Source organism: Artemia franciscana, chromosome 7, assembly GCF_032884065.1.
Source record: "Artemia franciscana chromosome 7, ASM3288406v1, whole genome shotgun sequence".
NCBI lineage: Eukaryota > Metazoa > Arthropoda > Branchiopoda > Anostraca > Artemiidae > Artemia > Artemia franciscana.
In genome coordinates, this window is record NC_088869.1 from 8,240,239 (window position 1) to 8,266,565 (window position 26,327).

Genomic DNA, 26,327 nt, shown 5'->3' on the forward strand with positions numbered 1-26,327 from the left:
TAATTACGTAAAAAACGGTTACATAAAAATAGTTACAACTGATTAGAAGAAAAACAATTGACAAAAAAAACTGGCTAATAAAATAAGTTGAGACAAAGTTGATTTTTAACTATATAATCTTATAGTAACAATTAAAAAAGGAGTGAAACAAAAAATGTACAAGAGACACAAAAAAATTGCAAAAGAAACAACAGAACAAAAGATAAACTGAAAAAAAGGCGAACAAGATCTTTGCTTTCTTTGTTAAAAGCTAGTGTAAAACTCGGACGACGAAAACAATTCTGTCAAGATTCGCCACCCTTTTCTAGAATCCCCAGTCCGTTACTGTGTGTGTTACAACCCTAGTGATAAGTGCGAACTTTTAGAAGAACTATTTACTTATCTTCTATTTTTAAAATAGTCCGTTGTACGTAAATAGCAACCATTAACAAGAAAAGATTAACTCGCACTTTTATAACCGAAACTCTTAAAACTGTTTCGATCACACTATTAAGAGAATTAGTAAAAAGAAAGTAAAAAGAATCAGCTTCGTATGACTAAATAGCAAAAAAGTTTTTTTTTACTTGAAATTAACGTGCCGCAGTAAAACTTCAAACGAACAGGAATTATTCCGCATATAAGGGGGGATTGCCTCCTCGTCAATCCCTTGCTTTTTACGCTAAAGTCTTAGTCTTTAAAAAATTAGAAAGGATTGTGAAAAAGAATTGTTCCGAAAAGAAAAACTTTAGCATAAAGAGAAAGGGTCGAGGGGTGGGCAGCCCCCCTGATATAGGGAATAATTTCTGTTGATTTTAAGAATTCATGTGGATGCTTACTTTCAGTTGAAAAAACTTTTCTTTTCTGCATATAATTTCTCACCATTATTCGAATCATGCCAGCAAATCCCCATCCCTCTAATTGTATAAAATTTCCGATGGAAAAGTTCCCTCCTGGAAATTTCCTCTCGATGTAAAATTCTCCCAGTATCAAATCACAACCTCCACAGAAAAGTACTTCCCAAAATAAAAAAAAAACCCTATATCTCCCAATAAAAATACTAGATGTGAACAACGAGCTAACTGCTTAACTTACAGCCTTTAGCCAGGGACTATAGGGGTCATATCACCCCCAGAGTCATAGTTATTGTACTTTCCAATTATACTGAATAAAATGCCTATCTAAAAATATTTATCAGATGTCTTTCTGAAAAATAGGGATGCGGCTTGTAGCCCTCCAATGTTTTCGGTCACTTGAAAAGGGCACTTTTGCCCTTTTCAAGTTTTCAAGTGTTTTTGCCCTTTCAGAACTTTTTATTTCCGTTCGATTGAGCTATTTCCCGATCATCTAGGACTATTGGTTTGATAAGTTCACCAAACAAACAAATAAACAAAAACAAATAAACAAAATAAAACAAAATAAAAACAAATAAACAAAATAAACAAGCATCAATAAATCTTTCTTCTGGAAAAAAGACAAAATTCCACATTTTTGTAAAAATAAGCTTGAAACCTCAACAGTAGGGTTCTCTAATATAGTGAATCTGATAGTATCGTTTTCATTAAGGCTCCTCGGGTGTTTCTTCCCTTTTTCAAAAATCAGGCCAATTTTCCCAGGCTCGTAACTTCTATAAGGGGTTTCCCCCTCCTCATATGACATCTCATTCCTCACCCTAAAGGGTTTTAGTATTATTAAAAAATCTTCTTACTGTTCTAATTTAAAAAAAAAAAAAAACAGTTTTTTTTAACTGAAAGTAAGGAGCGATATGAAAATTTAAGACGAATATAAATTACTCCGTATATAAAAGAGGCTGTTCCCTCCTCAACGCCTCGCTGTTTAAGCTAAATTTTTTCACTGTTTTAAACAGTAGAGTTAAGAGAAAGAGTCAAACTTTAGCGTAAAGAGCGGGGGGTTGAGGGGGGAATAGCCCCTTTCATATACGGTGTAATTTCTGTTCGTTTTAAATTTTAATATTGCTCCTTACTTTCAGTTAAAAAAAATTGTTTTTTTTTTAAAATTAGAAGTAAGAAGCTTTTTTAGTAATACTAAAACCCTTTAGGGTGAGGAGTGAGATGTCATATGAGGAGGGGGAAATCCCCTTATAGACGTAATATTTTTTTTCAAGTTTTAACGTTGGTTCTTACTTTCAGTTGAAAACACTTGTTCTTTTTTTATTTAATCAGCGTAAAAATTAAATGTTTTCTTTATTAATTATCAAAATTCAGTTTTTAGAGTTTTAGTTAATATTGGGCCGATTCGCTTTTTATTTACCGTTTGTTACTACGCACTGTTTAATCACTCCAAATATGCATAATTTATTAAGTTTAAAGTTACCCCCCCCCCTCTCCCAAACAAAATATAGTCTACTAGCCAGGGGAAATTTGCCCAATTTTCGAAAGACGGAGGAACACCACTAGAAGGATGAGTGCCCTTGATGAAAATTAACCCGTTCAATCTAGCATATTAGAAAACCTTATTGTATAGGTTTCAATTATTTTTTCAAAAATGCGACTTTTTTTTTGTCCAAGAAGCAGGATTACACATGTGTGTTTATTTTTTTTATTTTTTTTTTATCAAGGTGTGATAGTACGGGATCAACGGTCTTAGAAGTCGGAGAGACCTCAATAAGCAGAAATTGAAAGTTCTAGTGCCCTATTTATGTAGTAAAATAGATAATGCCTCACAATAGTAGTGTTTTCTGGCATTTTGTGGCCCATGGCAACAATTTTGATCCAAAGAGGGCCACAAAGCTATGGATTGAAAATTTTGAGCTAGCCAAAGTATTTAAAATTTGTAAAAATAATATATATGTTGAGCCTCCCCTATTTCTGAGTTAATAATATGGCACGATGGGGCGTTTGTTGGTAAAGGCGGATGTATTCTACACAAGATAAACCTTTGATGTAGACATTTCATTTAGATCTTCATTCAAATAAGATTGCTTTGATACCTGATACAATTATATACAGCAATGTTTAATTCAAATCAGCTACTATTGAGGAGGTTTGGTTGATCTTTATGTAGAGGGGGGAGGGTCCAAGGCCTTAAAAGTGCCTTTTTACCTAGATTTTCCAACTTTCAGTAAACTTTCAGATAAATATAGAAGAGGGTTGGTGAGGGGGGAGGGTGTAAATTGGTCTACTTTTGGTTATTTTGGCTTTGGTTATTGGTTATTTTTTTCCATATTGAAGAGTAAAATGGAAGCCAATTTAGATCCAATTTTGGAATCGTGTAGAATGTCGGGTGAATAGAATAGAGGGTATGGTAGGGGTAGAAAAGTGGGAGAGGTGTCAAAGCAGGTATATTCTATTTTACTTGATCGGGAAATTTAGAAGTGGGGGTGCCAGATCAGACGTCTGACTCTTATGGTTTGCATTCTAGGGTAAAGGTGGCATTTGGAGAGGAGGTATATTTTAGAGATGGCCTATCTAGGGAGGATATCTCGTATAGGGAATTCCATGCCACTTGGGGAGAAGAAGAAGCTATTTGGGAAGAGTTAGAATGAAAAGTGGCCCTTACAGTTGCCCGCTGTGAGGAGAGTGGGAGGAAAATCTATGGAATTTTCTGGAGAAGTGTGAAGAGTTAAGGGTTTTGAAAAAGACATTTTTGGATGTGGATAAGGGGGAGAGCCTTGGGTGGAAAAAATGTTGGGAAATGGGTGTTTTAGTATTATTAAGAATCTAGTGCGGTTTATTCGCGTGGGTATAAGCCGTCGTGAGGGTGTTATGTGATGACTTTGTCTATTGTGGTGTTTTTGAATAGTTTTCTCTACTTTAATCGTTTTGATTTAAAGTTTAAATTAAATCCTTCAATTATATTTGTGTGTTTTTCTCTTTTTTTGTCGACATGGCCCTACGGTTTTGTTCTTTTTTCTGTCAAATATACTATACTGTACTATACTATGCCCTACTTTTACTGTTTTTCAAGGTTTTTGGCATTTTAATATGGGTTATTTTCTTTCTAATTTCAGAGACAGATGTCTGTTCTTACCAGCCGTCAGCTGGAAATTGTACAGATTACACTGAGAGATGGTACTTTGATTCAAGAGAGCAAAGATGTATTGGTTTTCTCTATGGGGGTTGTCAAGGAAATGGAAACAATTTTCTCACCCAAGCTGATTGTGAAGGTCGGTGTGCTACAAGAAAAGAAGCAGAGACTACTGTTGACTTTAAAACTGGTAATATCTTCAAATCAATTTGCTTGTCAGAGCTGTTGTATTCTTGTCGAAAAGTTAGGTACATTGAATTAGGCATGATTTCTAGATTTAGGGGCATTATAGACTATTCCTACATTACTTATTATCCCTTTCAAACGTTATTAAATAAAAAAATTTCAACTGAAAGTATGAAGCAACGTTAAACTTAAAACGCACATAAATCATTACGTATATGAGGAGGTTCACCCGCTCGTCAATTATTTAATTTCTGCTCGTTTTTTAAATAATGCTGGGAAATCCGGCACCCCTTTAATGGAAAATTCCCTTTCCCTATGAAAAATGCCTCCATGGAAAGACCCTTTCACGTAACCTTCTCTCTCCGATCCCCCCACCAGAAAAAATCCCCCTGAAAACGTCTGTATGCTTCCCAATAACCAATACTATATTTAAACAATGGGCAAAGCTCACAACTTGCAGCCCTTCCACCGGCGAGTCTGTGGGATTAAGTAATCTTCGAAGACATAATTATTAGATTTTTCAACTATGCTATTTTTCAAAAGTTTGATTGGATGACCCTGGGAAAAATGAGCTTGGGTAGGGGCCTAGCTGCCCTCCAATTTTTTGGTCATTTCAAAGGGCACTAAACTTTTAATTTACGTTTGAATGAGCCCTCTCGCAATATTGTAGGACCACCGGGTCAATACGATCATCCTTGAAAAAACAATAACAAATAAACACGCATCCGTGATCTTTCTTCTGCTGAAAAACAAAAAAACAAAATTCTACATTTTTCCTGATAGGAGCTTGAAACCCATGCAGTTGGATTCTCTGATACGCTGAATCTGATAGTTTGATTTTTATTAAAATTCTATGACTTTTAGGGGATATTTCCGGCTTTTTCCAAAATAACGCAACTATTCTCAGGCTCATAATTTTTGATGGGCAAGACCAAACTTGATCAAACTTATATATTTAAAATCATTCGAAAATACGATTGCTTTGATATATCTATTGGTATCAAATTTCCGTTTTTTAGAGTTTTGGTTACTATTGAGCCCGTTCGCTCTCTCCTTACTGTTCGCTGACACGAAATGTTTAATATATTCTTCGCTCGAATCGTACCTGAAGCATTGCAATTAGTTATTTAAATTGATTCTCCAAAACAAAGTTTTCGAAATTCTGTGCCAGCTCCTATTTAAGTCTCAAACATTAACATCATCATCAGAGGCAATAGCTTATCTCTTAAATTCTTTCAAGATTTTATTTTAAGTATTTATCGAATTGTTTTGCTACTAGTAGAGTTTCTATCTTTAAATAAGTTATTTTCTTCAGAAAATTTTTTCATAATAAGAGAAAGCTTATTTTAGTGTCTCTGTGGACCTCCTAGGAGATAGTAGTCCACTTGTAAAAAAAGGAATTTAAAGGCTGCTAAATAAACATGATATCTATTAAATTTACTGGGATAATTACCTGTCTGTGTAACCAAGGGTGACCAATAGCGAGCACAGACATGGGAGAGGGCCTTTCGGCTCACCCCAAACAAATGTCAAGATCTTTGTGATTTTTTCATTTCTTCCATATTTCTCATATTCGATTGTTTACGAATCCGATCCACTCCTCGTAAAGTGGTGCCCTCCCCCAATCTGGCAAGGAGAGGAAATACATAAATTAGTGTCTTTAGAATAGTGAAATTACAAAAATTATTTCACCGCCAGGAATTTGGATAAATGTCTGTAACTAGTAAATATCTACCAAAGATAAAAGGGAAAAAAAGAAAGAAAGAAAGGCCAAAAAAATATTTTAGATTCCTAGTAGGGACTGATTCAGAAATTAGACGCTGTTTTTTTTTTATGCACTGGAAGAAGAAAAAATATAATATGAATTCTTTTGAAAGATTTTTGTTTGAAAAAAAACCTTGCGTATTTGTCGCAGTTTCTTTTTTACTCCATAGATTTGCTTTTCCAATAAATAGCAGACATATCTTCCTCATAAATCTCCACAGAAATGATATACAGCTTATTTCTTTTTTTTCTCTCTTCGTGCAAGAAAAGAAAGCATAGATGACTTGCTTTCCCAATCTTATTCCATTTTTGACAATCCTGCTTTAATTTGAAAGCACTTTCTCTTTCCTACTTATCACCTGTGAGACTAACGAACATATCTATTGACAAGGATCTATCTAGGTCTTCTTTGTGTGTGTGAAGCAAATGGGGGGCGCGTCACAAATCATCTAAGTATTCATAATTCATAGAATGATGGGACTAATGGAATAAATCACTATACAGTATTCAAAATTAAAAAAATTAGCAAACGATGGGAATATATTTTTAGTAGAAAACATGTGATTACTTTTTTAGTGGATACTAAAAAAAGTAAAATAGTAAGTGAGTAAGACGACACTAGACCCTTAAGGTCCAAACCGGCGGTGCTGATCTCCGTTTCATGGCCCTTCAGCCTGGAAGTGCAATGGGGGGCTGGGGGCCAACCATCCTGTGCTTTCACACACCCGTCCTGCTTACCTTCCCCGGATTTCTCCATGTACCCGTTTAGAGCTGGGTCGACTCTGGCTGAGCTTACAGAGTCACGCCACTGACCCCCGTCCAAGACTAAATAATTGGTCACAACTGGGATTGAACCCGTGCCCCTTGGACACAGAATTCCCACGCCAGCGCGCCAACCACCCAGCCAGGACGGCAGTGGATACTACTTGTGTCAATATCTACTTCTCTGTCGACTGAACATTAAATCAGGATTCTAAATTGGTCGATGTTCACTGCGTAGCGCAGCCATGTCTTGAGTTGATCCAAGGTTGACAAGGTTCTTTCTTGTGTAGTAGGTGTAGCAATAATTAGTAGAAGAGAGTTTTAGTTCTGAAAAAAAGAATCAACGTTGCACGCGCAAAGTGCTGCAAGAGACAAGAAGGATTTTTCTTCTCTTGCACGTTGTGCCACTTTGTATTCTACTGTCTGGGCTTTTGAAATATATTGTTTGAACTGAATAAATTCTAAATCCAAGATAAATATCAAGTTCAAACGCTTAAAAGTAAGACGTTGTACTTTTCGACTGGGGCCTAGTTCCCGCAACTTTTAAAGTTGATTTTGATGAAGTGTCTATTGCTCCTAAACCGGAAATAAAATATCTAGACTTAAGGACGTTTGATACCACAAATGTCACTTTGCGAGTCTCAGCGTTGGCTGACAGTCTCAAAGACAAAGGGTCCATTAGAAACTTTTCCCAACCACCGTAGGAAGCTTCCAAAGGAATTTTGACGAAAGTTGAAAGAGGATCAGGGATGTGTCAACAATGTTTCCGAGTCGGTGGACAGTCTCAAAGACAAAAGGCCAATTAGCAATTTTTCACAGCACCTTAGGGAGCTTCCATGTTTTTACATAATGTTAATCCAGCGGGAGAAAAGAAACAAAAGATGTTTATTTAGTGAAAGCACGTTAGATTCTCTAAAGATTAATTTAGATGGAAATAAAATACCTAGGCTTAGGGACGTTTCGTACCACAAAGTCTCAGAGTCGGTGGACAGTCTCAAAGACAAAGGGCCCATGAGCAAATTTTCCCAGCACCGTAGGGAGCTTCCAATGCAATTTTGGCAAAAGTTGAAAGAGGATCATGAATGTGTCAACAGTTTGAAAAGCTAGCGAGAGGCCAGTTTAAAAACAAAGCAAATTTGTGATTTCTTTCTAATTGTTAAGAAAACGCTTTCTCTTCGATGTACGAACAGGATAAATAATATGTGTCCTGCGTTGGCAAAAATTTTAATGAAGGCGGTTAGCAGAACACGAAACTTCCAGAGCTGTCAATTTATTCAGTGATACTTCTTGTGAACTGATTTTAAATATTTTCAAAGCAGGTATACTAGAATATTTTTAGGGACTGTTTTTTCCTGTACTATAAAACGCAAATTTTGCTCCGTTCAATCAAAAAAACAAAAAAAAATTCACGCTTTTTAATGATGTAAGTTTCATTGAATGTGAATATCTCTGTCTCCGGCAAAAACGGGAGAAGTTAATGATTTTTCTAAGATTTCAAAAAAATAGGGGTCCGCTTTTAGTTTTTTGTCGTTTAATCGGGTCTCTTGTCAAAGCTATACAAGTTATAAAAAGACCGCACTATCAGTTCTGAATACTGAAGGCAAATACTGAAGTTTTGAAGGCCACAAAGAATAAAACTGGTTATAATGGACGAGACAGGGTAATCTTTTATGATATCGAATGGCCATAACAATGGGTGACTCTTTTAAAACAACTATAATGCCCTCATCCGTCAATACCAGCCTTACTTTGTAGTCTCGTGTAGGGAATATTTGTTTTTTTTTCTTGGTTTTTCTTTGCATTAATTAACTTCTCCTTTGTACATAGTGGGTTATAAATAAATTTTAATCATTGTCACTATTGGCGTGAAGAACCCAATTTCTTTCATTGTTAAATCTCAAGGCAAAGGTTATATAACCCGCATGGAGACAAAAACTTGTATAACATTATCTGTTTGGCAAATTTCAAAATAATTCTCCGAAAAATAAAGTAAATGGTTTCAGAATGTTCAGAATTCTTTAGTTCTGGCTCTTTATGTCTCGTGTCCAGCCTCTCCGTATTAGGCCTTTTAACTTTAAATTATCAAAAGAAACTATCATTCCCTTCCCTATCATCTACTTTTCGTTGATAAGAACTAAAGCAAATCTACGTTTAATGTCAGAGCCATATTTTAGCAACCAAAGGTCCGAAAATCCTCTGGGCCTTCTTCCTATATTCTTCTTCACTATAATTTTCCCCTACCAGATTTTCTAATAAACCAATGACTGCAATATCTTTTTCACTTATTTTGTAACTTTTGTTCCGTCAACCCAAGTGAGAAAAACCATCAAAATTGATATTGCGTTTGTCAACCCAAAAGAATGCAGATGTCTGTTTCACTTGAACTCGAAGATGGAACTAAGGCGCTCAATTTGAAGTAAAATTTAATGTGAAACTTATATTGCAGAAATAAATAGTTGAACTGGTAAAGAGCTTGGTTTGAAGAACCTATACCCACACAAATTTGTAGTCACGTGTTGTCAAGTAATGCTGTATCTTTACACCGTTTATCGCATCCATTATGTAATTAAGAAAATAGCTGCTCTAAGATTCAACATTTTCGATTTTTGGATTTATGCTTAAGATCTAAACTTATATCGTCAATCGTAAAATGGTGTTTCAAAGCTATACATGCCGAATCTCAGCAAGTTTAGCGGGAAATAAAGTATTGGCGATGATGTCATGTGTAGTTCTGTTTTATCCACCAGTTTGACTCAGGTTTTATTCTGGCAAAACGAGGCATTTTTATACCTCCCAAATTTTCTTTTTCTCCTTTTTTCACTAGAAGAAGTAGATAAAAATTGCTATTTTTGCTACCACAATAAGTATATTCCAATTCTAAAGAAACTGATTGTGCCAAATCGTGTTAGATTCCTGTCTATGTTTACCTTACTCGTCGCCACTCATCAAGGCCACTCATTTTTTTTTTTTTTTTTTTTTTTACTTCTTAAGACATTGTGACTAAGAAATTATAGCTATTTCTAGTTTTTTTTTTTTTTTTTTTTACATAACGTTAAATTATTAATGTACATTATAATCACTCTAATATAAATAAATCCACTTAAATAGTTTACTATGTCTCTAACACTGTAGAGAAAAAGTAATTTGTAAGAAAGCCGTTTATGTTTCAATTAAAATTAAATAACATAAATTGAATAACATTAAAATTAAATAAAATTAAATAACAATGTCGCTAGCTTAGTCAGTAAAGCATATAATCGACAAGATGCATAATTATAGGATCATGAACTCAGGCTACAAATTCGACTTTTTTTTCAATATAGAGAATATGCTCGTTTGTACATTAAAGTTGCTTTTTTGGAGTGAATTTTTTTCCTTAGGTTAATGCTCTAACCCAACTCTACCTAGTAATTCTTGTTCTTATTTATTTTATAGATTAGTTCCTGGTAAATATTTGCCTTATCTCTTTAACCGAACTCGAAAGAAAAATACATGGCTTATCTCTTATTTTTCTGCTTTCCTTGCAAGAAAAGAAAGCTTAAACAACTTGCTTTCTCAAGCTCACTCCAATTTTCTTCGGCAACATAAGTGTAAATTGATATTAATCTTTCTTGTCACTACTGAATGAATAGAAGACTAACGAACAAGTCTATTAATGTGTTTATGGTCTAATTTGTCATACAGAATATTATTTTTGGAAAAAGTCCTGGCTGAGAGTCGATTACTTTTCATTATTATGACAGGACTGATAGTGTGTACCAAAGATTTGTGCCTCCTGGAAATTTCCTCTCGATGTAAAATTCTCCCAGTATCAAATCACAACATCCACAGAAAAGTACTCCCCCCCCCCAAAAAAACAAACCCCTATATCTCCCAATAAAAAATACTAGATGTGAACAACGAGCTAACTGGATGATAAGTTTAAATTCTTCTCCAAGAAAATTCGAAGCAATAATACAAGTCTGGATCGATCAATAGATATACCTGAGACGATTGAATCCAACGATAAAAGTCATGGCCATATCCAGGATTTGTTTTCGAGTAGTTCCACAAAAATATTTTTTGAGGGTGGGGGGGGGGAGGCTTAAAAAAACTTTAAAAAACGCATCAAAATTTATTTATATTCATTTTTTTTACGTTTTTACGAGTCAGACAAAAATTTCTGGGGGAGGAGTATTCAAAGCCTCCCCTTGGATATGACCTTGACATAAGTATCTCATCCTTTTGATGCAAGTTACAGCTATGGGCTTGTCGCAAAATCGCTTTTGTCAGAGGAGTCATAGGCCTTCCTCGAAGAAGAGCCTTTGTCGAAAAGAGAATACTCAAGAATAGCGTTTGCCGAAGAGAGAATACTCAAGAAGAGCCTTTGTCGAAGAGAGAATACTTAAGAAGAGCCTTTGTCGAAGAGAGAATACTCAAGAAGAGCCTTTGTCGAAGAGATAATACTTAAGAAGAGCCTTTGCCGAAGAGAGAATACTCAAAAAGAGCCTTTGTCGAAAAGTAGCATCTTGAAGGACACATTTCGCACTTAATTCGACATACTCATAATTGGTTTTTGAAAAGTTCCATCGATACTTCAAACAAAAAATACTTTGCATATATGCCCAGTTTCGCCATAATAGTAAGAAACAGTACATTCTTGATGCGAATCTTTGTTTTTCGAAAAAGCAATATTCTAAAGGACAAATTAGAAGGCTATTTCGGGAGCTCTATGATGGGTTTTTATCGAAAGCCTAATCTGATTCCAATCATGCACTCCATACACAAATCTTTGGTACACACTACCAGTCCTGTCATAATAATGAAAAGTAATCGACTCTCAGCCAGGACTTTTTCCAAAAATAATATTCTGTATGACAAATTAGACCGTAAACACATTAATAGACTTGTTCGTTAGTCTTCTATTCATTCAGTAGTGACAAGAAAGATTAATATCAATTTACACTTATGTTGCCGAAGAAAATTGGAGTGAGCTTGAGAAAGCAAGTTGTTTAAGCTTTCTTTTCTTGCAAGGAAAGCAGAAAAATAAGAGATAAGCCATGTATTTTTCTTTCGAGTTCGGTTAAACAGATAAGGCAAATATTTACCAGGAACTAATCTATAAAATAAATAAGAACAAGAATTACTAGGTAGAGTTGGGTTAGAGCATTAACCTAAGGAAAAAATTTCACTCCAAAAAGAAGCAACTTTAATGCACAAACGAGCATATTCTCTATATTGGAAAAAAAGTCGAATTTGTAGCCTGAGTTCATGATCCTATAATTATGCATCTTGTCGATTATATGCTTTACTGACTAAGCTAGCGACATTATTATTTAATTTTATTTAATTTTACTGTTATTTAATTTATGTTATTTAATTTTATTTAATTTTAATGTTATTAAATTTATGTTATTTAATTTTAATTGAAACATAAACGGCTTTCTTACAAATTACTTTTTCTCTACAGTGTTAGAGACATAGTAAACTATTTAAGTGGATTTATTTATATTAGAGTGATTATAATGTACATTAATAATTTAACGTTATGTCAAAAAAAAACTAGAAATAGCTATATTTTCTTAATCCCAATGTCTTAAGAAGTAAAAAAAAAAAAAATGAGTGGTCTTGATGAGTAGCGACGAGTAAGGTAAACATAGACAGGAATCTAACACGATTTGGCACAATCAGTTTCTTTAGAATTGGAATATACTTATTGTGGTAGCAAAAATAGCAATTTTTATCTACTTCTTCTAGTGAAAAAAGGAGAAAAAGAATATTTGGGAGGTATAAAAATGCCTCGTTTTGCCAGAATAAAACCTGAGTCAAACTGGTGGATAAAACAGAACTACACATGACATCATCGCCAATACTTTATTTCCCGCTAAACTTGCTGAGATTCGGCATGTATAGCTTTGAAACACCATTTTACGATTGACGATATAAGTTTAGATCTTAAGCATAAATCCAAAAATCGAAAATGTTGAATCTTAGAGCAGCTATTTTCTTAATTACATAATGGATGCGATAAACGGTGTAAAGATACAGCATTACTTGACAACACGTGACTACAAATTTGTGTGGGTATAGGTTCTTCAAACCAAGCTCTTTACCAGTTCAACTATTTATTTCTGCAATATAAGTTTCACATTAAATTTTACTTCAAATTGAGCGCCTTAGTTCCATCTTCGAGTTCAAGTGAAACATACATCTGCATTCTTTTGGGTTTTCCCGATCAAGTAAAATAGAATATACCTGCTTTGACACCTCTCCCACTTTTCTACCCCTACCATACCCTCTATTCTATTCACCCGACATTCTACACGATTCCAAAATTGGATCTAAATTGGCTTCAATTTTACTCTTCAATATGGAAATAAATAACCAATAACCAAAGCCAAAATAACCAAAAATAGACCAATTTACACCCCCCCCCCTCACCAACCCTCTTCTATATTTATCTGAAAGCTTACTGAAAGTTGGAAAATCTAGGTAAAAAGGCACTTTTAAGGCCTTGGACCCTCCCCCCTCTACATAAAGATCAACCAAACCTCCTCAATAGTAGCTGATTTGAATTACACATTGCTGTATATAATTGTATCAGGTCTCAAAGCAATCTTATTTGAATGAAGATCTAAATGAAATGTCTAAATCAAAGGTTTATCTTGTGTAGAATGCATCCGCCTTTACCAACAAACGCCCCATCGTGCCATATTATTAACTCAGAAATAGGGGAGGCTCAACATATATATTATTTTTACAAATTTTAAATACTTTGGCTAGCTCAAAATTTTCAATCCATAGCTTTGTGGCCCTCTTTGGATCAAAATTGTTGCCATGGGCCACAAAATGCCAGAAAACACTACTATTGTGAGGCATTATCTATTTTACTACATAAATAGGGCACTAGAACTTTCAATTTCTGCTTATTGAGGTCTCTCCGACTTCTAAGACCGTTGATCCCATACTATCACACCTTGATAAAAAAAAATAAAAAAAATAAACACGCATGTGTAATCCTGCTTCTTGGACAAAAAAAAAATTCGCATTTTTGAAGATATAATTGAAACCTATACAATAAGGTTTTCTAAAATGCTAGATTGAACGGGTTAATTTTCATCAAGAGCACTCATCCTTCTAGTGGTGTTCCTCCGTCTTTCGAAAATTGGGCAAATTCCCCTGGCTAGTAGACTATATTTTGTTTGGGAGAGGGGGGGTAACTTTAAACTTAATAAATTATGCATATTTGAGTGATTAAACAGTGCGTAGTAACAAATGGTAAATAAAAAGCGAATCGGCCCAATATTAACTAAAACTCTAAAAACTGAATTTTGATAATTAATAAAGAAAACATTTAATTTTTACGCTGATTAAATAAAAAAAGAACAAGTGTTTTCAACTGAAAGTAAGAACCAACGTTAAAACTTGAAAAAAAATATTACGTCTATAAGGGGGTTTCCCCCTCCTCATATGACATCTCACTCCTCACCCTAAAGGGTTTTAGTAACAATTTTTTTTAACTGAAAGTAAGGAGCAATATTAAAATTTAAAACGAACAGAAATTACACCGTATATGAAAGGGGCTATTCCCCCCTCAACCCCCCGCTCTTTACGCTAAAGTTTGACTCTTTCTCTTAACTCTACTGTTTAAAACAGTGAAAAAATTTAGCTTAAACAGCGAGGCGTTGAGGAGGGAACAGCCTCTTTTATATACGGAGTAATTTATATTCGTTTTAAATTATCATATCGCTCCTTACTTTCAGTTAAAAAAAACTGTTTTTTTTTAATTAGAACAGTAAGAAGATTTTTTAATAATACTAAAACCCTTTAGGGTGAGGAATGAGATGTCATATGAGGAGGGGGAAACCCCTTATAGAAGTTACGAGCCTGGGAAAATTGGCCTGATTTTTGAAAAAGGGAAGAAACACCCTAAGAAGGGCGAGGAGCCTTAATGAAAACGATACTATCAGATTCACTATATTAGAGAACCCTACTGTTGAGGTTTCAAGCTTATTTTTACAAAAATGTGGAATTTTGTCTTTTTTCCAGAAGAAAGATTTATTGATGCTTGTTTATTTTGTTTATTTGTTTTTTATTTTGTTTTATTTTGTTTATTTGTTTTTGTTTATTTGTTTATTTGGTGAACTTATCAAACCAATAGTCCTAGATGATCGGGAAATAGCTCAATCGAACGGAAATAAAAAGTTCTGAAAGGGCAAAAAACACTTGAAAACTTGAAAAGGGCAAAAGTGCCCTTTTCAAGTGACCGAAAACATTGGAGGGCTATAAGCCGCATCCCTATTTTTCAGAAAGACATCTGATAAATATTTTTAGATAGGCATTTTATTCAGTATAATTGGAAAGTACAATAACTATGACTCTGGGGGTGATATGACCCCTATAGTCCCTGGCTAAAGGCTGTAAGTTGTTAGCAGTTAGCTCGTTGTTCACATCTAGTATTTTTTATTGGGAGATATAGGGGTTTGTTTTTTTTGGGGGGGAAGTACTTTTCTGTGGATGTTGTGATTTGATACTGGGAGAATTTTACATCGAGAGGAAATTTCCAGGAGGGAACTTTTCCATCGGAAATTTTATACAATTAGAGGGATGGGGATTTGCTGGCATGATTCGAATAATGGTCAGAAATTATATGCAGAAAAGAAAAGTTTTTTCAACTGAAAGTAAGCCTCCACATGAATTCTTAAAATCAACAGAAATTATTCCCTATATCAGGGGGGCTGCCCACCCCTCGACCCTTGCTCTTTATGCTAAAGTTTTTCTTTTCGGAACAATTCTTTTTTCACAATCCTTTCTAATTTTTTAAAGACTAAGACTTTAGCGTAAAAAGCAAGGGATTGACGAGGAGGCAATCCCCTCTTATATGCGGAATAATTCCTGTTCGTTTGAAGTTTTACTGCGGCACGTTAATTTCAAGTAAAAAAAAAAACTTGTTTTGCTATTTAGTCATACGAAGCTAATTCTTTTTTCTTTCTTTTTACTAATTCTATTAATAGTGTCATCGAAACAGTTTTAAGAGTTTCGGTTATAAAAGTGCGAGTTAATCTTTTCTTGTTAATGGTTGCTATTTACGTACAACGGACTATTTTAAAAATAAAAGATAAGTAAATAGTTCTTCTAAAAGTTCGCATTTATCACTAGGGTTGTAACACACACAGTAACGGACTGGGGATTCTAGAAAAGGGTGGCGAATCTTGACAGAATTGTTTTCGTCGTCCGAGTTTTACACTAGCTTTTAACAAAGAAAGCAAAGATCTTGTTCGCCTTTTTTTCAGTTTATCTTTTGTTCTGTTGTTTCTTTTGCCATTTTTTTGTGTCTCTTGTACATTTTTTGTTTCACTCCTTTTTTAATTGTTACTATAAGATTATATAGTTAAAAATCAACTTTGTCTCAAACTTATTTTATTAGCCAGTTTTTTTTTGTCAATTGTTTTTCTTCTAATCAGTTGTAACTATTTTTATGTAACCGTTTTTTACGTAATTACTAGCTTCTTTTTACGTAGTTATAAATGTTTTGTTTCATTTTTTCCGTAGCTTTCACCTGCTAATGATGAAGGCTATTGATTATGCAGTTGAAAAGTATGCATTTTCATACAATCTACGCCTATGACAACTGTATACAATCTGCCGTTGTCTCAGTTTATTTTAGTAACTTCGACTCTCTTCTACCTGCTGTGTCGTAACTCTAAATATTCAATTAATTTTTCGTTTTTATGTTTTAATTGGTTTTGATACCGCTTAAATGGTTTTGATACCAATTAAAAATAATTGGTTTTGATACCAATTAAAAATTTTTAATTGGTTTTGATACCGCTTTTGGTACTGTACTCGTCTCAGTGTAATGAGAATCTAATTTTTGTTATAGATTCGCTGAATTTAGTAAATTTGACACCGTTATACAGCAAACAAGAATACATGTAGGGGAGAGACGAAAAAATACCCTAAAGTTAATATTAATTGACAAAAAAAATTAAGCAGAAACATTTTTCAAGCTCGTATTATGAATTAATTATCTCCATTAATTTTCAATCTGCGCCCTATAAAAATTCATTACGATCAAATCCAAAGGGGATATGTATATTAGAGGCCTAATATAGTCAACTTTTGAAGCGAATTTCTTCTAGCCTTTTACCCATTCCTTCGGAGCCCCTTGGCATTTTCTTTATAAACAGCCTCAAGTGGTGTTTCTGAATTGAACAAAGTTTTCCTTTTAACACTTATTTTGATTTGCTCTTCTTTAATGTTTGTGATGAGTCTTCTTTAATGAGTCTTCAATAATATAAAAGAGATTGTTTTTAATGAATAGTCTTCAATGTTCATTAAAGAACTGAAAATTCGTTAAATGCTTTAAATTAAAATGTCAAGGGCTATAGCAGAACTTCCGATTTGAGTAACAATTTACCAAGATTTTATTTTGATCAGAAAGAAAGAGACACAAATATATATTATCAGCTTTCTTTATGATGCTTTCCGAAAACAATTTTTTTTTTAACTGGACTTCTTATTAATTAACACTGAGAAAGAAACAGAGGGGGGGGGGGAGTGAGAGAGAAAGATGAAGCAAAACAGATAAGAAAAAAAGAAGGAGGCAGATAAAAGTTGAGATGGAGGAATGACGAAGACTATTTATATGTACAATCACATTTTAACGCAAGCATTTTTTTCAGCCCTTAGCCACTCCTAACATTTTGCAGATATGCCCTTTTGATAACATGGATACACATGAAAGTTCTTAGGCCGAACTGGCCAGACATGACAATAAACAATCAAGAGAGATAAAACTCTACAAAAAAAAAAAAACAACTTAAAACGAGACGACGGCCAGTAGAATGAAAAGACTAAAACAACGCGGATATTTCGCGTTGTTTTATAAATTAATGTTCTAACCCAACTCTACCTAGTAATTCTTGTTCTTATTTATTTTATAGATTAGTTCCTGGTAAATATTTGCCTTATCTGTTTAACCGAACTCGAAAGAAAAATACATGGCTTATCTCTTATTTTTCTGCTTTCCTTGCAAGAACAACTTGCTTTCTCAAGCTCACTCCAATTTTCTTCGGCAACATAAGTGTAAATTGATATTAATCTTTCTTGTCACTACTGAATGAATAGAAGACTAACGAACAAGTCTATTAATGTGTTTACGGTCTAATTTGTCATACAGAATATTATTTTTGGAAAAAGTCCTGGCTGAGAGTCGATTACTTTTCATTATTATGACAGGACTGGTAGTGTGTACCAAAGATTTGTGTATGGAGTGCATGATTGGAATCAGATTAGGCTTTCGATAAAAACCCATCATAGAGCTCCCGAAATAGCCTTCTAATTTGTCCTTTAGAATATTGCTTTTTCGAAAAACAAAGATTCGAATCAAGAATGTACTGTTTCTTACTATTATGGCGAAACTGGGCACATATGCAAAGTATTTTTTGTTTGAAGTATCGATGGAACTTTTCAAAAACCAATTATGAGTATGTCGAATTAAGTGCGAAATGTGTCCTTCAAGATGCTACTTTTCGATAAAGGCTCTTTTTGAGTATTCTCTCTTCGGTAAAGGCTCTTCTTAAGTATTATCTCTTCGACAAAGACTCTTCTTGAGCATTCTCTCTTCGACAAAGGCTCTTCTTAAGTATTCTCTCTTCGACAAAGGCTCTTCTTGAGTATTTTCTCTTCGGCAAACGCTATTCTTGAGTATTCTCTTTTCGACAAAGGCTCTTCTTCGAGGAAGGCTCTTCTTGAGTATCCACTGCCTCTTAAGGCCTGTGACTCCTCTGACAAAAGCGATTTTGCGACAAGCACATAGCTGTAACTTGCATCAAAAGGATGAGATGCTTATGTCAAGGTCATATCCAAGGGGAGGCTTTGAATCCTCCTCCCTCAGAAATTTTTGTCTGACTCGTAAAAACGTGAGAAAAATTAATATAAATAAATTTTGATGCGTTTTTTAAAGTTTTTTTAAGCCTCCCTCCCCCACCCTCAAAAAATATTTTTGTGGAACTACTCGAAAACAAATCCTGAATGGCCATGACTTTTATCGTTGGATTCAATCGTCTCAGGTATATCTATTGATCGATCCAGACTTGTATTATTACTTCGAATTTTCTTGGAGAAGAATTTAAACTTATCATCCAAAAATATGAAAATTATTCAACTAATGTTCAACATATTTTTAATCTGAGAAACCATATACGTCAAGTCTTAACAGTTTAATTTGGTTGGTGGATTGAGCTGTGGTTCAACTATGTAATGGACAACCCCTTTCACATACGGAATAATTTCTGTTCGTTTTAAGTTGTAATGTCGCTCTTTCTTGTAGTTAAAGAAATTTGTGGTTCAACTATGTAATGGACAACCCCTTTCACATACGGAATAATTTCTGTTCGTTTTAAGTTTTAATGTCGCTCTTTGCTTGTACTTAAACAAATTAATTTTTTTTATTTAATTTTTGAACGTTTTTGAATTGATGTATGTTTGATTTTGGCTCTCCGCACATGAATAATTAAAAAGAAATTTGTATTTCAATTTATTTTTTTTTGGCTAAATAGCTCTTCTCTTAGTTTTGATCGGACGATTCTGAGAAGAAAAGGGGTAGGGGAGGAGCCCTAGTTGCCCTCCAATTTTTGGGTTACTTAAAAAGGCAACTAGAACTTGCAATTTTTTACGAATGTTTTTATGGCACTTGGTATTAACCAAGTGACATATAGCAATCGTAAATTCTGTCGGTCTGTCGGTCTGTCTGTCTGTCGGTCTGTCGGTCCCGGTTTTGCTACTTTAGGCACTTCCAGGTAAGCTAGGACGATGAAATTGGGCAGGCGCATCAGGGATCGGACCAGATTAAATTAGAAATAGTCATTTTCCCGATTTGACCATTCGGGGAGGGGGGAGTGGGGGCCCGTTAATTCGGCAAAAATAGAAAAATTGAATTATTTTTAACTTACGAACGGTTGATCAGAACTTAATCAAATTTGGTGTTTGGAAGGGTATCGTGTCTCATAGCTTTTATTTTAAATCCCGACCGGATCTTATGACATTGGGGGGGAGTTGGGAGGGGGAAACCAAAAATCTTGGAACACACTTAGAGTGGAGGGATCGGGATGAAACTTGGTGGGAAAAATAAGCACAAGTCCTAGATACATGATTGACGTAACCGGAACGGATCCACTCTCTTTGGGGTAGTTGGGGGTGTGTGTGTGGTTAATTCTGAAAAATTAGAAAATATGAGGTATTTTTAACTTACGAACGGGTGATTGGATCTCAATGAAATTTGATTTTTAGAAGGATATCGTGTCTCAAAGCTCTTATTATAAATCCCGACTGGATCTGGTGACATTGGGGGGGAGTCTGCGGTGGGGAATCTAAAATCATGGAAAACGCTGGATCGGGATCGGGATGAAACTTGGTGGGAAAAATAAGCAGAAGTCTTAGATACGTGATTTACATAACTGGAACGGATCCGTTCTATTGGGGGGTGGGGGGGGGGGGTAATTCTGAAAAATTAGAAAAGAATGACGCATTTTTGACTTACGAAGGAGTGATCGGATCTTCATTAAACTTCATATTTAGAAGGACCGCGTAACTCAGATCTCTTATTTTAAATCTCAACCGGATCCAGTGTAATTGGCGGGCAGTTGGGGGGACCGGAAATCTTAGAAAATACTTAAAGCGGTGAGATCAGGATGAAACTGGATGGAAAGAATTTAAAACCTGTCTAAGATACGTAACTGACATAGCGAGACCGGATCTGCTCTCTTTGGTGGAGTTGGAGGGGGAGGTAATTTTGAAAATTGAGGTATTTGTAACTTACGAAAGGGTGACCAGATCTTAATGAAATTTGATATTTAGAAGGATCTTGTGCTTTAAAGCTCTAATTTTAAATTCCGACCAGATCCTGTGACATTGGGGGGAGTTGGAGGGGAAACCGGAATTCTTGGAAAACGTGAAAATTGGAGTATTTTTATCTTACGAATAGGTGATAGGATCTTAATGAAATTTGATATTTAGAAGGAATTTATGTCTCTGAGCTCTTATTTCAAATCCCGACCAGTTTTTTTGACATTGGGGGGAGTTGGGGTGAAATCTTGGAAAACACTTGGAGTGGAGGAATCGGGATGAAGCTTGGTGGATAGAATAAGCAAATGTCCGTGATACATGATTGATGTAACCGTACTGGATTCGCTCTCTTTGGGGTAGTTGGGGGGAGGGGTTCAGTGATTTGGCGAGTTTGGTGCTTCTGGAAGTGCTAGGACGATGATAATTGGTAGGCGTGTCAGGGAGCTGCACAAGTTGACTTGATAAAGTCGTTTTCCCAGATTCGACCATCTGGGGGGCTAAAGGCAGAGGAAAAAGTAGAAAAAATTAGGTATTTATAATTTACGAGTGCGTGATCGGATCTTAATGAATTTTCATATGTAGAAGGACATCGTGCAGAGCTCTTATTTTAAATCCTGACCGGCATTAAGACTCTTATTTTCCTTTTAAATCAATCTATTGATTCCTAGAATTTTGTTAGAGCTCATACCATATAATCTCTTGGCTCTTAGCTCTCTTTGCCTCGTCACAAGTGCCATATGAGCTCTTAGCTCTTGTTATTAGTAAAAAATATACGTAACTTACGAATTAACTTATGTAAAGAACTTCTATATTCGTATATTTTTATAACGTATTTGAAGGGTTTTGCCCCCTTGTTAATACCTCGCTCTTTACATTAAAGCTTACATTGTGTCCCAATTCCTGAAGAATGACCCCTGAATCACGGAGGCCGTAGAATAAATAGTTGAAATTACTAAAAAATTCTTCAGTTTAAGGAGCGAGGTATTTAGGAGGAACCCCTCGTATGCGTAATAATTTCTGTTCGTTTTAAGTTATAACGCTGCTCCTTACTTTCAGTTGAAAAAACTTTTCAGATCTATTTTTTATTTTTTTTTATAAATAATACTAGAAAATCCTGCGGTCCTTCATGGAATTTATCTTCCCCCATGAAAAATTACTCCAAGGAAAGATCCTACCACGTAGCCCCCTCCCCACAACCCCCCCCCAACAAAAGAAAAATTCCCCTGAATACGTCTTTACACTTCCGAATAATCATTATTGTATTTAAACACTGGTCAAAGCTTGTAACTTGCAGCGCCTCCCGCAAGGACTGTGGGAGAGTAAGTCATCCCCAAATACATAGTTAATATGTTTTTCGACTATGCTGAACAAAATGGCTATCTCAAAATTTAGATCTGTTGACTTTGGAGGAAAAATGAGTGTGAGACGGGGACTAGGTACCCTCCAACTTTTGTTCACTTAAAAACGACAATAGAACTTTTAATTTCCCTTAGAATGAGCCAACTCTTGTCGTTCTAGGACCACTGGGTCGATACGATCCCCCCTGGGAAAAACAAAACAAAAAACAAAAATACAGAAATCTTTCATATGTTTATTGTCTAACTTAATTTCTCTAAATTAATTTCCGAATTTAATGCCTAATTTATCCTTCAAGATGTTCCTTTTTCATTCAGAGGAAGGCCTTTGCCAAGATTTGATTAATTTTAACTGTCATCTTAAGGCTGATGATGTAATTTTCATTGTAAAGGTGTAATGGAAATAAAAGTATGTGAAAATTTGTTATATATTTACCAAATAATTTGTCTAATTTGTTTTTCAGAATATTGCTTTTTGGAAAAAGAGGAAGGCCCATGTCGAGAATCCATTGCTTCTTTCTATTATGACAAGACTGATGGTGTGTGCAAACAATTTTTGTATGGAGGGTGTAATGGAAATCAAAATAGATTTTCAACCCGACAAGAATGTGAAAATCGTTGTGGAAATGCCCAAGGTACTTCAGACTTGCAATTATAATCATTGCTTGATTAGCTAAAAAAGGATACAATTTAATAGGAATTTTCACCCTTATTTATATATTATGAATTAACATGACTAAAAAATAATGACAATATGATTGAAAATTACCTTACCTTAGTTCCTCCAGCGCCATCTGTGGGGCATAGGGCATCGACGAAGCATCTCCATTCATCGCGCGTGACTGACGCTACGATGATATCCTCCCATTCAGGTATCAGTGAGGTTTCAGCCATCTTCCAATCCCGGTCTAGTGTTCTACGCAACGCATTCTCCCGACAGTCTTTTCTTCACCTACTGTCGGGTCTCCAGCTGTGTGCTATGCAAGGAAGACGACGTTCGTCCATCCGCACCACGTGTCCAAGATGGTATCAGCGTTATTTCCGAAGAATAGCAGCTACAAACGGCTGCCCAGTCCTTCCAGGAAAAATTTCCCTGATAGTGATAGCCTGATAGCCAAAGAATCTTAAGAATACTTCTAAGGCAGTTATTCTCGAAAACCTGCATGCGGTTCTTCTGTTGCTGGTTTATCTTTCAACATTCGCTTGAACATAGCAACATGGATATAACATTACTATTAAGGAGTCTAAGCTTGATTTTTGTCGAGTGTATGCCATTTCTCCAAACAGGTCTGAGCCTATTGAACGTAGAGGCAGCTTGATTTGATTCAATCTATTCTTTTGATTTATTCTATTCTTATTCTTGTTACTCTTATTCTTATTCTTATTACTCTTATTTTATGATTTATTCTATTTTAATCTATTTTTTTGATTTATTCTTTGAATTACTGATTTGATTCAATATATTCAAGAGTTACTATGCAAGAGTTCTAGCTTTAATTATATTTATCCTATAATTTTAAATTTTATTTTCTCTTCAATCAATCGCTTCAATAATTAGCTAAATGAAGGATATAAATTTAATAGAAAATTTCATGAAATAAGAATAATTTGCATATAAAAGTAATGAATAAAAATACAGGTGTAAATACAAAATGTAGCTAGAGTTCTTGCTTTAATGAAGTTTAGCCAGTAATTTAAATTTTTTTTTCTTCGTTTAAATCCCTTTTGTCTGTTATAATGTTTCTTTTTCTTGAAAAAATATGATAAATATTCCCACACTTAGAGAGAGAATACAAAAAAAGGATAAGATAGAAAAACTAAAAAAACTACAAGAATGATGAAAGATAGGAAGGGCTTTGAGCAATCGCCATTAAGTATATTATCTTTATTTCGTCCTTAGTTTTTCAGTAATTATAATAGCTTGCCAAGGTTAGTGTTTTTTCTTATAATTTTTTGATTTCACTTTTTGCACCTTGCAGAGGAATTCAGTAGAATTAATATATTTTCTCTTTTTTTTGCCTGTTTATCTTAAGATTAAATAAAGAAGTGTTTACAATGATAGTAAAGAGTACGATAACACTAAAGATAAAAAATTAGAAACAGAAGTATAAACAGAAAACGAACAGGAATTATGCTGCAGTAAATTTGCCGTTTATTGTTTATATATTTTAAATCTTTTATTAGTTTATATATATTAAATGTTTTATATATTTTAATTCTATATATTTAAATCCCACAAAATCTTCAGGTCACATTTTAACATATTTTCATTTGTTTACAAAATTATTTTCAATCTGTTAATTAATTAATAACTCGATTTTCAACTTTTTTTATTTATTATTTACAATATTTAATTGTTATTAATTATTTTAAACTAATTTTATTGAATTACTTGATTGAAGAAACTCGCATTTGACCTTAGTATTTAAACCATTCATAGATATTTAATCTTTTTCTTTTTGTGTATTCAACCAAATCCATGGCCGCAGAATATTTTTCTTGAAAATTTAAACTTTATAGATAAAAAACAATTTTAAACCAAAAATTTGTCATATTATCAGCTTAAATAAAATTTGGTTGCACTGGTTTGTCATATCTATTTATGTAATTGTGCGAATAAAAAAAACTATCTATCTATCTAAACTTATTGTCTTAGCAAGCTACTGTTTTTGTGTCTGCTAGAGATTGGTAAACAATATTACTATTTGATAAGTGTTTGATTTAAGCATTTGATACAAGTATTCTTAGATAAACAAATCGTCCGAGATTTAATGAAAAGTTAGGTCAAAAGCATCCCAATTTCCGAGGCCATATTTCTACATGATGGCGTATTATAATCCTCGAACATATCACAGCCCACGGAAAACGAATGCTTTTATAGAAAGTGAGGACACAAATGTGTCCCAGGACATAAACCGTTATGTTAGGATACAATATTAATTGGGGAATCTAATTGTGCTACTCTTTTCTAATTTTATTCGAATGTTGTGTTTTATAATTTCTTTTTCAAATGTCGCTAGTTCAGCAGTTGAGAAGCAAACATATTTATAAATACATATAAAATATATGACAACTTAGGTTTGTAAATATATGTATAAAATGAACGTGAAAAATAAAGAAATTCGCTAGGAATAGAAAATTAGACATAAATCCGAACTCTCTAGTTTTTAATCTTTTAAATATAGAAAGAAACTGTATTTTAATCCAATTGTTGATGTTTGAATATCAAATCACCTCATTTCTTTTTATTAGACGTCTGTGATCTTCCAAGAATCGTTGGCCCCTGCTCTGGAACCTTTCGTCAATATTATTACGATAAATCTCAAGATAATTGCTATGAATTTAGCTATGGTGGCTGCCAAGGGAACGGGAATCGGTTTAACAATCTCAATGAATGTACTCAAAGATGCCAAAAAAACAAGATTGAAACCACTGTTGCCCCGGAGCCTGAGAGGCGAGATGATGATATTTGCAGACTTCCTGCTGCGCAAGGACCATGTCGAGGCTCTGTACCTGCATGGTACTACAATCAAGACAATGGTAAATATTTATTTTTTTAAACCATTTATACTACAGATATATATATATATATATATATATATATATATATATATATATATATATATATATGTATATATATATATATATATTTATATATATATATATATATATATATATATATATTATATCTATATATACAAAAATAAGTTGTCTGTCTGTGTGTCTGTCTGTCAGGTGACGTCATGTTTCTGTGTCGACTGACGTCGTGAAGTTAGTTGTCGTCATTTTTGCTATGGTGACTTCATTAACGGTGTTTAAGACATTTGTTCACGGAAAAATGTTTAATTATAAAATGACTGAAGAACCTACAATGGCAACAGCCGAGGAAGCTGCTCAAAGAGTTTATGCCAACAAACTTGCTGCTGATAGAGAAAGTAAGAAAAGAAAGCGTTCCGAGGAATCACAAGAACAGCAAGAAAACAGGCTTGCAGCTGATAGAGAAAGTAAGAAAAGAAAGCGTGCCGGGGAATCACAAGAACAGCAAGAAAACAGGCTTGCGGCTAAAGAACGTAAAACCGCGCAGTTAGATGAAAATCCACCTGGACAGCGAGAGTCAAAACATATCAAAACTGAAAATGATAGCGATGATGATTGGGTTTGGGATTTTGACTTGGATAAGGTCATCAATGCCTACCAGATTTAAGTTAAAAAAACAAAGGTTCGTCGATATGTACTTCATAGTGACGCTGAAAAATAAAGAAGAAAAAGAAAACTGAAAAAAGAAAAAAGGTAAAAAACTAAAAAAAAAACTAAAAAGAAAAAAACACTCAAAGAGAAATTACAGACCGGGACACAAATGACGACCGAGACAGAGGGAATATAAGTGACGACCGGGAACCTCAAAGAGAAATTACAGACTGGGACACCCGGACACAAATCACGACCGGGACACAGGGAATATAAATGACG

The 26,327-nt window shown here is 34.4% G+C and overlaps 1 protein-coding gene across 1 annotated transcript in view; it reads left to right on the forward strand.

Annotated features, from left to right (window-relative positions):
- LOC136028800 (papilin-like) overlaps positions 1-26,327 on the forward strand; it is a 387,506-nt gene that overhangs the window by 264,611 nt on the left and 96,568 nt on the right. Inside the window, exons 32-34 of the mRNA XM_065706703.1 lie at positions 3,947-4,153; positions 22,322-22,492; positions 25,110-25,397. Of these exons, the coding sequence (XP_065562775.1) occupies positions 3,947-4,153; positions 22,322-22,492; positions 25,110-25,397 (666 nt within the window). The remainder of the gene's footprint in view (positions 1-3,946; positions 4,154-22,321; positions 22,493-25,109; positions 25,398-26,327) is intronic.